Raw genomic sequence first — 17,120 nt, forward strand, 5'->3', positions numbered from 1 at the left:
TGTGTGTGTTTAAGATTTTCCGCGTGTTACTGGAATGATACGTCAGCCTGGGATTACGGGATGTGGGCTGGCCCTGTGATATCCATGGCTATCCTCCAACTCTGTCTCAATAGGACCTCAGCTGCGGTTGTCGGTGTGTCGTCGAGCGCAGACGGGAGCGTTTCAGCGAGATCACACGCAGTGAACGACTGAGCCGGACCGGTTTTTTCGGAATAATAACAGTCTTCCTCCGGCTGTGGACTCGACACGGGAGGACAGATGCGGGATAAATCTGCGGTTATCTGAGCAGAAGAGAGGATGGATTCCTGAGGTTTGTGGGTTTTTTTCTTCTTCTTCTGTTTCCTCTCTCCGGAGCGCTCATTTCGTTTTGTTTTGTTTTTTTTCTTGGAGGAGAGAGACGAATGAAACACACACAAGAAGAAAATCAAAATCCGACCTTGCCATGGATGCGAGAGCGCAGTGATGCTGTGAGTGAATAAAGTCGGGTGAAATCTTTATCTTTATTTACAGATATAAAGAACAAAAATCAGATAAGTTGTGCGGTGTAGTGATTGAGCCTTTCCACCGGATCGGATGCGGCAGATGTTAGTTTGCTGAGGACGGGTTCACTGATCCTGAGGACCGAGCAGACCCCCCCTTCCCTCCTCTCTGTACCCCGTTGGAGGATGGTCCCCGGGGCCCCCAGCACCACCACCACCATGCTCCCCGCCTCCGAGGCTGCCAAGATCTACCAGACCAACTACGTGCGCAACTCCCGCGCCATCGGCGTCCTGTGGGCCATCTTCACCATCCTCTTCGCCATCGTCAACGTGGTGTGCTTCATCCAGCCGTACTGGATCGGGGACGGCGTGGACACCCCGCAGGCGGGCTACTTCGGTCTGTTCCACTACTGCATCGGGAACGGGCTGTCCCGGGACTTGACCTGTCAGGGCAGCTTCACCGAGTTCAGCGCCATCCCCTCCGGTGCGTTCAAGGCCGCCTCCTTCTTCATCGGCATGTCCATGGTGCTGGTGCTCACCTGCATCGGCTGCTTCGCGCTCTTCTTCTTCTGCAGCACCGGGACCGTGTACAAGATCTGCGGCTGGATGCAGCTGGCGGCAGGTAGGAGACTGTCTGTCTGACCTCCACCTGTAGTCTGACTGTCTGCCTGACTGACTACAGGTGGAAGTTCATCAAAGTGCTCAGTGGCTGTCAAAGTGTTGGTCCAGTGGAGCTCACACTGGTCCAGATGTTCTCCTCCTTTTTGAGGTCTAAATATTCTCACTTGAGCTCAAATACTGTCCAGGAAGTTACCTGCTCAACACTAGCTTCCACAGTCAGACTGTAAAAAAACAACCAATTTAAGATTAAAACATAAAAAAATAAAATTAAAAAAATCCTACAAACATCAAATCCAGATGTTCTCCTCCTTTTTCAGGTCGAGAGATAATCATTTTAGCTCAAATAATGTCCAGGAAATTGTTTGTTCAACTTTAATTTTTTCACTCAGACTCAGAAGATTAAACATTAAAAAATCCTTTAAAATATCATGGAGCTCAAATAATAAAATCTTAATTCCACAATCATATAATTTATAAACAATAATCTGTTTAATTCTCATTTCCTCACCAGACTGTAAAAAATATCAAGTTTAGTGATGAAAACATTTTTCTTTTCAAAACCTGTAAAAACCTAAGAGTCCAGATGTTCCCCTGCTTTCTCAGATCAAAGATGAACGTATGTATGAAAGAAAGTATGAAACAACGATCTCTCCTGCTTCTCTAGATCATGACTCTAATAACACTGTAAAGACTCGTCTGAAGATAACAACCAAACAGTAAAAAAAATGACATCTTCTTTGAGCTCTAACGAGATTACCCAGAGCTCAAATGATCAAGAGATTAATTCCACAATCATATAATTCACTGGAAAGTGTTTTACCATCATCTCCTCAAGCAGACTGTGAGAAAAAAAAAAAAGAAAATAGATCAAGATTAGGAGAACAGCTGACAGTTTAACCTAAAAATCCAGATGTTCTCGTCCTTTTAGAGTTTAATAAATACTCTCCATAGCTCAAATAATGTGGAGGAAATTGTTTGTTTAGCTCTCATTTCCTCACTCGGACTGTAAAAACATATCAAGTTTAGGATTAAAACATAAAAAATTAGATGTTCGAGGATGAGAGTACGTATGAACGAAAGGACAAAACAGCCGCCTATCCTGCTTTTTTAGATAATGGACTCTAAAATCCAAAATTCGTCCTACATTTCAGACTCGTTTGAGCTCTCGTGAGATTAACGATCTAGAGATTTATTTCACAATCATATCATTCACTGGTTTTACCGTCGTTCTGTTGTAAAAGAATAATCAAGTTTTAGGTTGGAAACATCTGACCGCAGATTATATTCAGGTATCCAGATGTTGTCATGCCTTTTTTGGGGGTCAAATACACACAATGCTTTTGTCAGATCATGGACTCAATACTACACTCGTCTGAAACCAAATGAGATTACTCAGAGCTTAAATGATTAAGAGTTTAATTAAACAATCGTATAATTAACTGGAAATTGTCTGTTTTGCTCTCATTTCCCTGCCCAGACTGATCAAGTTTAGGAGGAAAACAAATGAACAGTCACATTTTGCATTTTGCAGATTTGTTAAAGCGCTAATGAGATTACTCAGGGCTCAAGTGATTAAGAGTTTAATTAAACAATCATATAATTCACTGGAAATCGTCTGTTTTACCCTCAGTTCCCCACTCAAACTGTCATAAAAGTTGTAATGTTTAGGCTGAAAACACCTCAACAGACTAAAGGTTCATGCTTTTCTAGTTACTGTGAGCTCACATGGTTAAATTAAAACCTATCAATAACCGGAAATTGTCTGTTTTACATTTGTTTCGTCAATCAGACTGAAAAAAGACAACTGAGCAGAGCTTTAGTCTAAAACTCCAGCTGTTCCCCTGCTTTACTCTCACAGTTTGAGCCCTGTTTCTGTAGATGTTATCCTGTGAAACCTCTTCTTTTTTTTTTTTTTTTATATAGAGCGCTCTCTGTGGTTGCCAGAGCCCTGATAAAACATTATGTAACGGTCTGAAGTGTAGGTGGAGTGACAACAGCCTTGAGGGAGCGGAAGACCTCAAAATTGAAAAGTACTCTGTGTGCTGACGGATAAAGAGTTAAACAATAACAAACATTTTTATTTGATTTTTTTTTTACAACTGCAGAACTGGATTTTGCAGACAGTGGTACAAAAATGTTCAAATATGCATTTTTTTTTATGTGTGTTTTTCATCCGAAAGCATTGATATGCATGGTTTCAGTCGCTTTGATGAATCTTATTCCAACATACATCCAGAATTTTGTCATATTTCAGCCAAAAAAACTGTAATTAACTCGACTCTGCCGGTGTAAACTCTCATAGAAACAGGTAAGTCCTTCATTGTGCCTTTCATCGGGAGGCTCTCTCATCTTCAAACCAACCGTGCACCTCAAATAAAAACACATGATAAAGTAAGATGGCAAAATCAGAGTCTCAGGGACAGTTACTGTGTGTTTCTTTCTGCCTTTAATTACTTTTTGTCAGATTTCCAGCCTCCTCTCCGAATGCAGACCGAATTTCTCTGCATGCGCACAGATCTTGATTCCCTTCCAGACTTTTATTTTTCAACTAACTGGTGCAGCTCGGCTTTATTTCTCGGCCAACTATTTCAGCACACAAGGGGAGCAGCTGTGAAAGTCAAGACGAACAACTTTCCTTTTCTCTGCATCTCTACACGAGCAACAGAACTGGTGCTTTTTAAGGGGTCTTAAAGGGTCAGAACATTTCTAATGTTGTAATTTTTTTAATCCTTGGGAATTTGATGGTAACATTAATATATGTTAAGATAATCTCAAACTGATATAATTTTTTTCTGGATGCACAATGTCCTTTTAAAACTTCTGAATCTTTCCCAGATGGTGTTTCATTATTGCTGCCTTAGTAAATGCAGTGTTCAATCTCACAGAAATATCAAGAAAATATTTAGATAAGAAGCTTTTCCATCACTTTTAAGAAAAGTTGGTAGTATGAGCAGTCTATGTCCATCAGCAAAAATCAAGGTTAGAAACTGACCCGACGTTTCGTCCAAAAGATCCTTTTTAGTTGCCACTAACACGGTTTGAAAATGTTAATACAGCTCGCTAAAAATATCTTGTGCTTTCAGGCTTAGAATTGTTGAAACATGGTCTTGAACAGTGGTCACTGGCTTGGCAGCTGCCTCAGCCCAGCCAAGAAACAACAGCAAAACAAAAGTACATCTCAAAAGGAAAAGTGAAAAACAGAACAAACACCTGACAGAGGGGAAGACAAAAACTTAAACACACAAGGGGGGGATTAATAATTAAACACAGGTGAGTGAAAAGGGCGAGAAAACAGACAAAGGGAGGAAATTAAAAGCAAAACATGACACACGAGGACTGAACTCAAACTACATTAGTGGTGAACCTCTTAACATGCTGCGATAAACAAAAAGGACTGTTAATAGAAACAACCGGACGAGTATGTAAATGAAGGAGCTGTAATTAAAGCCAAGATAATTTGATTTTATTCCTGTGAGGAAATTAATGGCATCAGACCAATTTACACCCCTGCAGAGGAACATGACGAATAACTGACTGATAAAAGAAGATTTTGCGCATAATTTATGGTTTCAAAATTCATATAAATCCAATTTGCCTGTATAAATAATAGCACGGCATCGTACTCTGCATCTTCATGCTCGTTCTCAGATAGGGATTAAACGTCACAACCAATAAAGATCACATTTATAGAGAGTGTGCTTCTGTTATTGCCTGCAGGAACGCACAGTGGTTAAACATCCATCCGGGCTGAACATGTGTCCCAAAATTACACCGACCGCAGACCGCAATCTAACAAACCATCGCTTAGCTTTAGAGGTCAGCAGAGCCATCGACCAGCTGTAAGGCCTCATCTAAACACTGTGTTCCCTCCCAAAAAAAATCACCCCTGTGTCTCAGAAGTATCCTACGTATCAAACCCCAGCAGCTGTGAGCTGGATGATCTTGAAGAGAAGGCGCTGCGAGGAGCCTGATCACAGTCTAATGAGTGGCACAGCCTTGCAGTCTCAGCCTTTGCAGTTTTTTTTTTTGTTTTTTTTTTTGTCGCAGATCAAAGCTGCTTCTTTTTCCTCAGAGTCACATGTTGGCTTTCCCCAGCTTTTTTTTTTTCTTCTCCCCCCCCTCATCGTGTCAGGGGAGCAGATTTCTAGAAACTAGCACAGTTGATTCAGTCGTCTCTGGTGGTTGTGTGCGAATAATTAGCAGCGGTGGAGAGTAACTGAGTACATTTACTCGTGTGCAGTACTTGAACTTTTTGAAGCGCTTCCGTGTTTACATTTCTCGGAGCTTTACTCTTCTGCACTTCAGAGAGAAATATTGTACTTTTAACCTCATTTTCACCGCAGATTTCACATGAAAACATATGATGAGGGCTGCAACTATTGGTTATTTTCCTTATCAAACTGCTGATAAATCCATAATATTTCAGAAAACAAGAGTCATCGAACAGGACAAAGACAGACAGCAAATCCTGACATTTCTGTTAAAAAAATTACTCAGTATGACAATCTTATGTACAATTCTTTTATATCAATTTCATGTTTCAGATGAGTCACTAGCTCCGTAGAGAGATTTCTCTGGTTTTGCATCACACTCTTGATGCATATTTAAAAAGAGGATCAGAATCGATGGAGCAGAACCGGAGATGTGTCCGTTTTATTCCACACATTCTTATCTCTTGTTTAAGAACCTGGTGTCTACATTACCCACAATGCATCTTGGTTTCAGATGGTTCAGTTGGATATCCACCAAGGTTGATTTCAGTTTGTGGACTATCTCTTTGAAGAGTTAGCGACTTCCCTAAAATATACTCACTCTGTCATCTATTTTACTCTAAATGGGACCTTAATTTCAGAAAACAAGAATCATGCTGAGTTGAAGAAGACTCTTAACTGGAGATTGAGACCAAAAACTCTTTAGGAAATTGTTAACTGAGGTAAGAAATCAAGCGAGAAATAGGGTCATTTTCTCATAAGCTTATATAGAATGTGACTTCTTTTTGAAACCAGTCGCCCCCTGCTGGCCAGTAGAAAGAAAGAAATTTAGGGTACTTCTACATCTACATTAGATTCACTTTTCACACCTGGGAGCTCCGTCCGTATTTTACAGTCAGTGAGATTCAGGTGTGTTATGCTAGCAGTGGCTGATGTAGCCTCAAATTGCTAGCCACAAAAGGCTTTGTACCATTTTTTCACTCGTGCTGTACTCCTCAAGATCTGTAAACACACATTAATGTAGAACATAAGTGCAGCTGTCCTTTAACTAATTGTTTAAGGCCATTATCCAGTAAATTACAGAAAGTAAAGAGTCTAAATATAATATTTTCGTAGCATAAATTTGACTCTTTTCTTCTCTTCTACCACATTAATTACCTCGCAGCCCATCAGATTCATCTTGATTCATCAGGATTAACAATCTAATATCAGAATCTAGAAAAAATGCATCAGCCAAAAGGTCAAATTTGTTTTGCAGAACAAAACCAAGCACTTCTACTTTGAAGCTCTCAGTTCATTCTGCTGCTTCTTCTTTCAGCATCACTCGTCCGTCTCACTCGCACAGAAAACTCAGCCTCTGCGAAGTCTTGCCATTAAAAGATTTTATAGGCAATATGGAGGTGCTTTCAGTCTCTAAGCCCACCATGATTGTGAAAAAATCCTCCCAGTCAGATGTCATTTCAGGTGGTCTGGTGCTGCTGTGATGTGCTATCAAAGGCAGCACACGCCGCTCAGAGGCAGCCGTCCTCTCCGGCGATGGGACGTCCTGAATGTTTGATGAACACTTCTGGTAAATTTCAGGAAAAGAAGCTACCAGTTAATGATGATCGCTGTTACTATGTCCCTGCTTTCTTTTTTTTTGATGGTCTGTTTTATGGTTTTAAACAAGTGTTGTCATTGTGCAGAGGATTTGGCAGGTGAACATCAGACAGAACTGGTATGTTCATGTTTTCTCGCTTTTCTGCCCGAACACGAGGAAATCACCCGACAAACCTTTAGGCAGAAGTCACCTCTGCCACGACAGTAAGACACAACTTAGGTGTTGAGGTACTGGTGTCGAAAATGTTTTAATGGTCCATTTATTTGTGTGTTGGTCGGTTTGTCAGAAGGATCACACAAAAACTGCTGAACGGATTTACGCCAAACTTGGATGGAGGATGTGTCTCAGTCCAGAATAGACCCCATTAACTTGGTGTGAATCTGAACCTGGTGTGATTTTTCTCACTTTCTTAGGGCTTGTTATTCCAACATTTGTGTTAATTTGTCAGGGAGTAATGCACGGATCTTGATGCAAAAAGAAAAAATCAGGCGTATTTAGGTGGCTGCTATCTATGAAGGGTAGATGGGATCGTTGGACTTTGTGGGTGGAGGTATGCGCTCTACTTCTAGTTTACTGATGTGTTTTGATCAGTAACAAGCCTTTTGCTAGATGTCATCTTCCTTTCCCTTCTTTTTTATTGATGCTAAAGTTAAGAAAACATTTTTGTTGTCTTTACAAATTGTCTTTTATTCCTCCAGTTAAGTTCCAGAGACGTGCTGAAACACACCACAAAGACCATCTTTGTTGTTTTTTTAATTCCTACCTGTAGTTTTTCAGATGAATTAAACAGCCCTCTAAAAAAGCAATCTGATGATGATGCACACAAAATGGACTTTCCACAACCTAACGACCTGAAAAGGTCATTAATGGCCTGATTATTTATACATAAAGCCATAATAAGTGATATATTTACCATTAACAAATCCATTAGTCACAACTTATAAACCCCGTTAAAAGCATTCCTGACTGCAGAGTGTCAGCGGTGATGGAATCAGGTGCTCAGTGTGGAGCAGCAGGCAGAGAGGCTCAGACGTGAGGCTGCACGTCGGCGCTCAATAACCTGGATGGCCTCCAGAGCGCCGGCGGCCATCTGGATCTCACACATATGAAGACTGCCGTGGCATGAACAGCTGTCCTTTTTTTTTTTCCTGTGGCTGTAAATCCATAGAAATCCATAGAAATAGAGGTGGCTTGACTCGGAGTGCTGTTGAAGCGTTTCCAACTCGCGGCCCATTTCCTGGTTGTCTGACCAGCAGCTCCCCGAGCAGTAAGTGGCTTCCCTCGTGGTGCTCTCTGCCTACTAAGTGGTCCGGCATTCGGGGCCAGAAATAAAAGGGTCCATTTGGTAGCTGGAGGGTTATTGATCCAAAATGTTGCTCTGCAGAAAGTCAGGAAACCGGAGGACATCTGCATGTACTGCAGCTCAGGACAGAACAGCAGCGGCTGCCGTATGTTTGACGCATGATAACACAGTTTGATAAAGCGCCCGACTGATATGATTATTTGACTGCTCGGTGCGTCGTGCCGTATTCAATTTTACACCTCTTCAGAAAGACGTCAAGTGGAACCGGGGCGTGCTGCTTATCACTGTCACATTGTGTTTTGGAGAGGAAACGCAGAGACACTATCACACTGCGTCTGTGAGGTAATGAGAACTGATCCAGGGAATATTTGAAAGCTTAAGTCTTGATAATGAAATACTGCTGGAGTTATTTCTGTCCATATGATAATTCAATCAGCTGTCACGTTTAGTCCTTAACATAGGACACAATATGTTCAACATTCCCTCCTGACAGCAGACGCAATAGAAACCAAATCTAATCTAATCGCAATCTAATTATTGGCTTTTTTTCACTTAATATTCCTTTATTTACACTGAGAAAGAACATCGACCCACCGTTATACTGAAATGCTTTTCATTTCTCACTTTAAGTTTCAGCTCAACAACACTATGAACTTTGACTTAATTATGGTATTCATTAGGGCTGCTACATTAATCGAAATATGATGAAATGATGACAGTACCGTAGAGCAGCAGAGACGTCCTGGCCAACAAATCTTGTTCTATCTTGAAGAAAACGTGTCTGTTTGGTACAGACCCCAACAAACGACAACGGTGTTGCAACAATTGTAATCCCCACTAATCATATCACAATCGCTGTATTTGTCAAAATAAACGCAAAATGTTTTTTTCTTTTCTTTACCGTATCGTGCAAACCCCTATTCACTGTGTGCACTTTACATGCAAGCCACGATTTCCATTTCTCCGAAGCGGAGCAAGTCTAACTCTCAGATCACAGCAGGGGGTTTGGGGGATGTTCATCGTGGTCTGGAAACTGTGTCCTTCTTCCAATTTATCTAAAATGTGAAATTCATTTTTTTTAAAAGAGCTCTCTTTTGCACTTGCTAATATTGAACATACATTCACACATCATATACGTATACATGTGCATCTAATACATGTGGCATCCTTGTCACATGTGTGATTATCAGATATTTAACATATAAAATGTAAAAACAACAATCTTGCAGGGAAGGTTTAACTTTGGAAAATGCAGCCGAGAAAACAAACACACAGCGAGGTCCATTTAGTAGCTGCTTGGAAGCTTTCGATCATGCCACATGTTCTTCCTCAGCAGATGGAGTATTTGCACTCGAGCATTTCCCTTTCAACTTAAACTTTTAGTTTCGTTTTCGTCCACAATTTCCAAGTAAATATCAGTTGCAACCATGTAATAGTGACATAATGGCGCTTTATGCGTTTAGATTTGCGTCATGAAATTTTGTCTGCCACCCACCACGAAATCACCCGGGAAAATGGCGAGCCAGCTCGGCCCGCAGCCTGGCACCATTCCTATCTGTTTTCGTGTCTCCATTATAGACTAATTGATTGAATAAACTCCAGCTCTGTCCTGTGTTGTTGGTAGTTGTGACTCTAAGGAAAACAGAAACGATCCAGTTGTCTTCGCGCCAGTATTGAAATGCTAGTGGGTGGGCAAGTTGTCTGTTTCTACGATAAGTACATTTTGCATTGTTATACACTTGCATACGGAATCCATACAAGTGCAAAAGCTGAGGCTCAAAGTTGCTGATGAGCATGAAAACAGTTGAGAAAAACAATCAATATGAAGATGGAGAGGTCTTTAAAGTTTCATCTGCTGACAGAGATCATGTGAAGTGGAACACCTATTAAATGGACCAATTTTACCTTATTACTTCGTTGTTTTCACGTTATTACTTACATTTGATATGTGAGATATGTGAATGTGCTCTTATCATGCCAGTTTTGCACCTATCAGACATCTCCTCACATGTGAAACCAAAATGAATAAACCTCTGAAATCACTCGTCTGCTGGAAATACTGCGCTTCCCCTTTTGAAAATAGACATTGAATAAATAAATAAATAAATAAAAGCTTGAATCTGCTGGCAATAATTGGCTGTTGATCAAAGCAACTCTAATTTAAGGGGAAAAAAAGAAGAGCCTACGTCAATGTGAGCTGCATTTTTCAGTGTGGTCGGTCTGGATTTAAAGCAGAGCAGCTAATGACATCAGCTCGGTCTTTATCCTCTCACACATATAATGAAGGACCGGAAGAGTCTGAGAGGCTTTGCAGTGATGTAACAAAACTGCACATGAGACTTAGACCCCGACGTGAACACACACAGAGGAAGCTATTAGCTGGGGGGGGGGAAGGAAAGAGGAAATGATGTCTTCACCTGGTGGTTTTTAGATGAAACCCTCTGCCCTCTTTTCCTTTATCCTCCATCTAAAGTGCTCAGCTGGTTCAACCCCCCCCCGACTGCCTGCTTTCTGGAAAGTAAAACATTTCTTTTTTTCATGCTCAGACAGGGCTCAGCACACACACACACACACACACACAAACACACAAAAAAACGCTACAGAAGTGGAAACAAAAAGCGAGATGGAGACGCATTCGGAGTGAATCAGCCAAATTAAAAGGCAGCCGAGTCAGCTGAGGCTCATGGATCTAAACCACAGAGTCTGAGGATTAAGAAAGTGGATCACCTCCTTTAAAGGGACAGTCAACGATCTGTGACCTCAATCAGTTCACTTGCAGGAACTGACACTTTTATAGCCTCGATGACCTCCTTCGACAGCTGCGTTCCAGCAGCGTTTCAGAGAAACACAGCCGCGACGAAGCGACAGAAACATTTTACGAGAGCAATGACTAGAAGGAAGTTAATACAACAGTATCATCATTAGTTTCTTGAGAATAAAACTTTTTGACCTTTTTGGAGATAAAATAACTCATTAAGTCCTCTAATCTATTGGCAATCCAATATTTTTATTACTCTCTGCCTACTTTTATGCAGTGGACTGAGTTTATTCAGGCAGAGTTTTCTCATCTTCCCGTTTCATGTTGTATTGGATGGATGTCTCCCACCTGAGCACACTGCATGAAGAATGGGAATGGGATGAGTGTGTGTGTGTGTGTGTGTGTGTGTGTGTGTGAGTGTGATAGACACGACAGCAACACACAAAATGATGTTGTCAGGGCTGAAGTCCACAAAAGAAAAGTAAGGGGCAGAGGTGAGCTCAAGTCTAAGACAAGAATAACCCCCAGTTTCCACTGGATACGTCTCCGCTGCGTTACAAGATACACAGACACATTCCATCTGCTCAAAGGAAAATTATCGTCGGCATGAGATGTAATATGACTGAAAGCTCCAGAGTAGTGGAGTAGTGGACCACTGACGTAAAACAAACTTTCAATTTTTAAACTGAATTTAAACTTCAATTAATAAAATGAGCAACACGCTGAATTCGTACATATCAGTGCAATGAATATAGAAAAAAAGACAAACTATTCCAGATTTCAGAATAATGTGAGCAGTTTTTTGAAAGCATATTTGCCAGTTTCTTGTTGTATTAACATACACCTTACAATATGTTTGAGTCTGTCAGCCCTCCACTGATGAGTTAAGATCGCTCGGTGCTTTGGATAAGAAAAACACATCTACCCTTCACACATCAAAAATATAGACTTCATGATATCGAGTGCACAAAACTCCACCAAAAAAAGGTTAAAGTCTGCCACCCAGATGATCAGCGATCTCCTTAATAGAGGTGTCAGCCAGAGAATAAATCTAAACGCGGCGTTGGTGAGGCGACGTAAAGGTGTCACAGAGGACGAGGTGTTTTATGGGGTGTGTGGTCTGGTGGGGAGGTGAGATTGAACATCGTGTCCAAGATGCTGCAATCGCGGCCAGACGTGAGATCGTCATATCTGCCTGTCAGCTGCTCGCAAATCTGCTGCACCCAGCCGACATTAATGTGCACTAACAGTTTCATAGGTAACAGTGTAGTCAGTGCCGCGAGCTGTTGCAGCAGTTTGGCCTCTCTAACAAGGATCACGAGGTCTCTTGTGATTTATCTGCAGCGCTGAAATGGGCCACTACTGACCTTGATCTAAAAACAATATTATTTAAACTAGTCTGACAGTTTTATGAAGTATTTTAGAGATATAAAATCAGATAAATACAATGAAATAAATGACGACGAGACTACAGCCATACAAGTTTTCTTACTGAGAGCTAAACAGATCGACAGGCTACTGTCATGAAATGATCGTGCTGACAAACTTACCATCTTAGCTTAGCACGTTAGCATGTTAATATTTGGTGAAGCGCAAAAAACTTGTGGCTTAAGCTTGTGTTTAAATGTATTAAATAAGAATATGAGAGTGTTTGAACAACATTTTGTGTGAAGCCAAAGTTTAGGTTAGATGTTGAGAGATGTCACTGCATCCGGGAAAACTTTGACCCCTTGGTGACACTAGAGACAAAGCCGAACTATCACCAAAATCTCTTGTTGCCATTGATATCTGCATAAAATTTTATTGCAATCCATCCAATAATTTTTTAGATAACTCAGCCTGGACGTAACAGGCAGACCAACCAAAACTAACTTCACGAAGGCCACTGCAGTGAGATACAAATGAGTTTATAATCACATGAACACATAAAATACATGAGAAATACACAGTTTATGAGATTAAAAGAAACAATTATTGTCAAGGTCACAATACATTGAGCCACCGACTGCAGCCTGTTGATGAATAAGATTTCATTCTGAGGTGATGATGAGGTTGTCTATAAAAATTAGCCGAAGCGTGATGGACGGACGGGGCTGTGGCGGCGGTTGGACCCAATTCAAGGTAAAGCGAGAGCGGTGTGTCTGATTGGGGAATCGCAAGGTATTTAGAGCCTTAAGTGTGACTGACAGTTTTGATTGCGCAGTAGTTAGGACGTGGAATGAGCAGAGAGATGGAGATTATGTGAGACGGTGGAGAAGTAAAGAGAGACTGTCAGGGCTGCCAACCAGATGAAAATGACATCCAGAGTCAACGCTCCCTCAGAAGGCTCCGGGACTGTAATTATCCTCCGCGAGACAGACGCTCCTCTGTGCAGGTTTAACAAGAGGGAAATGAACAGCGGCGATAGGGGTGTTTATTGACACGGGGGGGAATTTGAATGCGCAAACAAAACATAACAGCTCCAAGGCCACGTTAAGCATGAGAACACTGAGTGATGTTGTTTGACTCGTATTTGGGGAGCTACCTTCAGCGGGGAGATATTCTTGGTACTGTTTGCTTAGTTGTCTGTCAGCAGGACGTCTCAAGGATGTTTTTATGGATCAGATTACCGCGTAACGTTAACGATGTGGCAGGTAGTAACAAATAATCACCCAGCTCTACAATTCCCCTCAGTTGTACAAAGTCTTTTAGCATTTTTAAGCGTATTGTTTTGGTTTTACAATTGTTTTGGATTGCTCTCACAGCTTTTACCAAGCTATATTCAGCAAAAAACACATTCGTAAAGTGTCCAGAAACAGTAAATGAATGCTGATGCTGTAGCAGAGTTTTCCATTTGGTTGCCTGTTGCTATAACTACCAGGAGAGAGCCAGAGAGTGAGGAGGTAAAGCTGATGAATGAGAGTAAATGTAACGTGGATGAAACTTTGTAAGTGAATATATGTGACATTCAGGTCAAGTCTCAGTAGATTCAGCACTCACCAGAGACTCCACTTCTCTCTTTTCTTTCCCCCTCTCCGTGACGTAACATTCATGAGGGAAAGTAGATTTCTCCTGCAGCTCTAGTCAACATTACAGTAAATAAACACCAGACTATGGAGCTCACCTCTGTGGCTCTCTGCTGCAGTCAGGTTGATAAACAGGAGTGAGAATAAATCCACTTTTTAAATCGCTAAAGTTTAAAAGTAATCATTTAGCTCTCCTCTTGTCGGTAAACTGCTCCAGAGCAGAGCAGAATCTGATGTTTTTCCTCATTCGTCTCAGACATTTCATCTAAACCTCACCGAGTTCATAGATTAAATATTTCAGTGATCAAGTTTCTTATTTTTTCGACATGCCTGATCTTTTTCCTATAATCAGCTGTCAATTTTCTGTACTCTAGCTGACAGAAACGGCTGTAACTCTTGAAGAAATGGTGCAACTTCAGGCACCAGTGCTCAGATTCACTCACATTAAACACACAGATTTACATTTAAGTTTAGCTAGCTTATTGATAAATCTCAACATTCATATTTAAGAAGCTTGGCACGATTCACTCTTGTACAAAGGGTCATCTATGTCCAATTTACAGTCTGTTTAGATGCACGTGAGGATTAAAAACTTGCAAACACCCTCTTTTATGAGAATAATACAGCTTTCGTGGACCTGTGTGCTTTCTAAATGCTTTCCATTTGTCTGGAATGCCCTATTTAACACTAAATCGCGCCCTTATTGCACTTTTCTGGACAGCTGCTTTATGGGAACAAACATCAGAGACCTCGCAGGCTCCATTAGCTCCAGATTACACCGGCCATGAGCGGACTCTGCTCCAACGCTCATGATGTTGCAGGATTGCTGAGGGAAAATTCCTCTGCGGCGGCATTATTAAAGCTGTCAGAGTTGAACGTCTAATTACACCCACAACTCGCCTGCGTGAGGCTACACACTTCCTCAAGAGTGATGTTTCTGTCTGCGAGGCAACCTAGAGCCAGAAGGAAGGCTTCATGCATGTTTCATGAGATATGCCCATTTTTTTTTTCATGTTTTTTTATTGCTGAGGCCAGAGAAAGAAACTGTGCCGCTTTGGAGGTCCGTTGGCATGTGCCAAAGCTGCGTTGCCCTTTAAATTGGTGGGATGACGATGGGATGGTGTCCAGTTGCCAGACAGGTAGAGAGACAGCACTGAAGCTGATGTGGAGATAACGAGGTCTTTGCAGGAAGTCGCCGCAGTACGAGGACGTGCTGAAGTTATGGGGCTTAATAACCCTCCTAATCAGGTGTTAGTTACGGAGCAGCGGGAGAGCTAACAGCGAGGGGAGTTGGACGGAAACGAGAGAGCTGAATGGCACCAGGAGAGGAAGAGGGAGTGATCGGCAACTCTGAGGTTGACATCCCCGGCGTGTTGCTGAACTGAGAGTCTATGAACGACGAGGAGAGATTTATTCATCTGAGTGTGTTTCAGACCGGCTGAGTGGGAGTATCACTGACACGAGCAGCAGCAGCAGCCGTCGGTGTTGTGTTATTTCTCTCTCTGCGAAAAAAAAAGAAAAATGTTCCCAATCTGCTGTTGTATTATCCTATTGTATTATGTGTCCCTGAGGGAGCGTCGCTAAATAGCCGGCTCCCCACTGCACGAGGGATCAGTGACAAATCCCCCAGCAGGGGAAAGTGATAATCTCAAGGAGCATAAGCTCGTCCCAGAGGAGAACAAAATACTGTCTGTTTTATTTTATTTTTTTCCTCCTGCCTGTTAAATCTTACGGGAAACTCCAGAATAACACAAACTAACTTATTTCTCAGAGTTGTGGCTGTCAGTCTGTTCTGCATATCAAAGGCTGTTGAAATGCGCTCATCACATCTGTTTTATTAGGACATATTTAAAAAGTCGTTTTGACTGAGTGGCTGAATTTAAATTTGGTGTTTTTTTTGTTTTCAAATCCATCCATCCCATCATCCAGACAGTTTTGGACCAACTCCGCTCAAATCAATCACAGCAGGACTCTGGACCTGATTGATTCCTCTTATTAAGTAATTGCTGCAAAGCTTCCAGTCAGACCAGTTTGCATAATGTGAACAGGAAAGCCTCCATTATTCATGGTCCTCTCACAAGATGTGTGTGTGTGTGTGTGTGTGTGTGTGTGTGTGTGTGTGTGTGTGTGTGTGTGTGTTTGGGTGGTGCATTTAATATCTGGCTTGTTGTCCTCTATAAATTAATGCAGCTCTGAATCTCAAAGGGCACTGAGACGTTTAAACACGTGTTTTACCGTTGATCTTGGGTCTCAGTGCTGAACTTTATGGGTTCATTTCATCAGATGGACCATTTCACACTCACGTTGTATTAAAATATCTAAATATCCAAACAATTGTGGTGAAAAATGGGTTTCAGATTATTTTCCTCCAGTTTTAGTACGAACGAATCCGACTGTCCTGTGCAGATCGGCGAAAGCTTCAGCACCTCTGCTGGCAGATACTGTCATCATGTCAAGCCCAGGTTTCCATGCTTCATTAAGGTCTGATTATCCCGTCTTCCCAGGAGTAATGTAATTAGTTTAAACAGGATGGTGGAGGAGGGGAGGAGCAGAGAGGCTGATGGTTGCCAGGCCCTGATACTCTGGCCTGTACCGATCATCCCTGCGAGCTTGGAGGCCAAAGGTTTAAGAGGATTCATTAGTCCACTAACCTCAGACGACTGAAAACTTCTCCAAAAGTTTCCCCAACCGAGCTCACAAAAAAAAAAAAGAAAAAACCAGACGTAGCTCTGGGCCTCGCCTCGCTGTGATGGGATGCGACAGCTTGAATGTGAGGAACGAGACCCCGAACCAGCAGTTTGCCAATTTGACTGTCGAGCGACTTTGTTGCTTCTCGATCCCTCGGGCTTTTCAATCTCGGCTCACAATTGAGACGTCCCGGACATGAAAGCCCGTTCTAACAACCTCGCAGATTAAACCGCCGCCGCTGTTTGCCGTCATTGTTTCTCTCCGCTTGGGTCACTGTAACGTGAATTATGAATGCAAACACGGCTGCTTGTTTTGTGAATAAATCATGACACTCGAAGACGCTGAACGGCGGCCTCGCAGTCTCTCTCTCTCACTGCTGCTTTGTCTCAGAAATTCAGTCACGTATCGTCGTACAAAGGAAACACCCTCATTTAATCCACAGATAGCAACAGTAA

The 17,120-nt window shown here is 41.9% G+C and overlaps 1 protein-coding gene across 2 annotated transcripts in view; it reads left to right on the plus strand.

The window, feature by feature from the left end:
* Positions 1 to 40: 40 nt before the first annotated feature.
* The window catches only part of lhfpl3 (LHFPL tetraspan subfamily member 3), a 44,147-nt gene continuing 27,067 nt past the window's right edge, over positions 41 to 17,120 (plus strand). The window contains exons 1-2 of one of the 2 annotated variants that reach the window (XM_037121595.1): positions 41 to 310; positions 391 to 1,101. In XM_037121595.1, the coding sequence (XP_036977490.1) occupies positions 666 to 1,101 (436 nt within the window). In that variant the 5' untranslated portion in view covers positions 41 to 310; positions 391 to 665. The remainder of the gene's footprint in view (positions 311 to 390; positions 1,102 to 17,120) is intronic. The other variant, XM_037121596.1, reaches the window with a different exon arrangement.

Source organism: Acanthopagrus latus, chromosome 14 (assembly GCF_904848185.1).
Source record: "Acanthopagrus latus isolate v.2019 chromosome 14, fAcaLat1.1, whole genome shotgun sequence".
Classification (NCBI taxonomy): Eukaryota; Metazoa; Chordata; class Actinopteri; order Spariformes; family Sparidae; genus Acanthopagrus; species Acanthopagrus latus.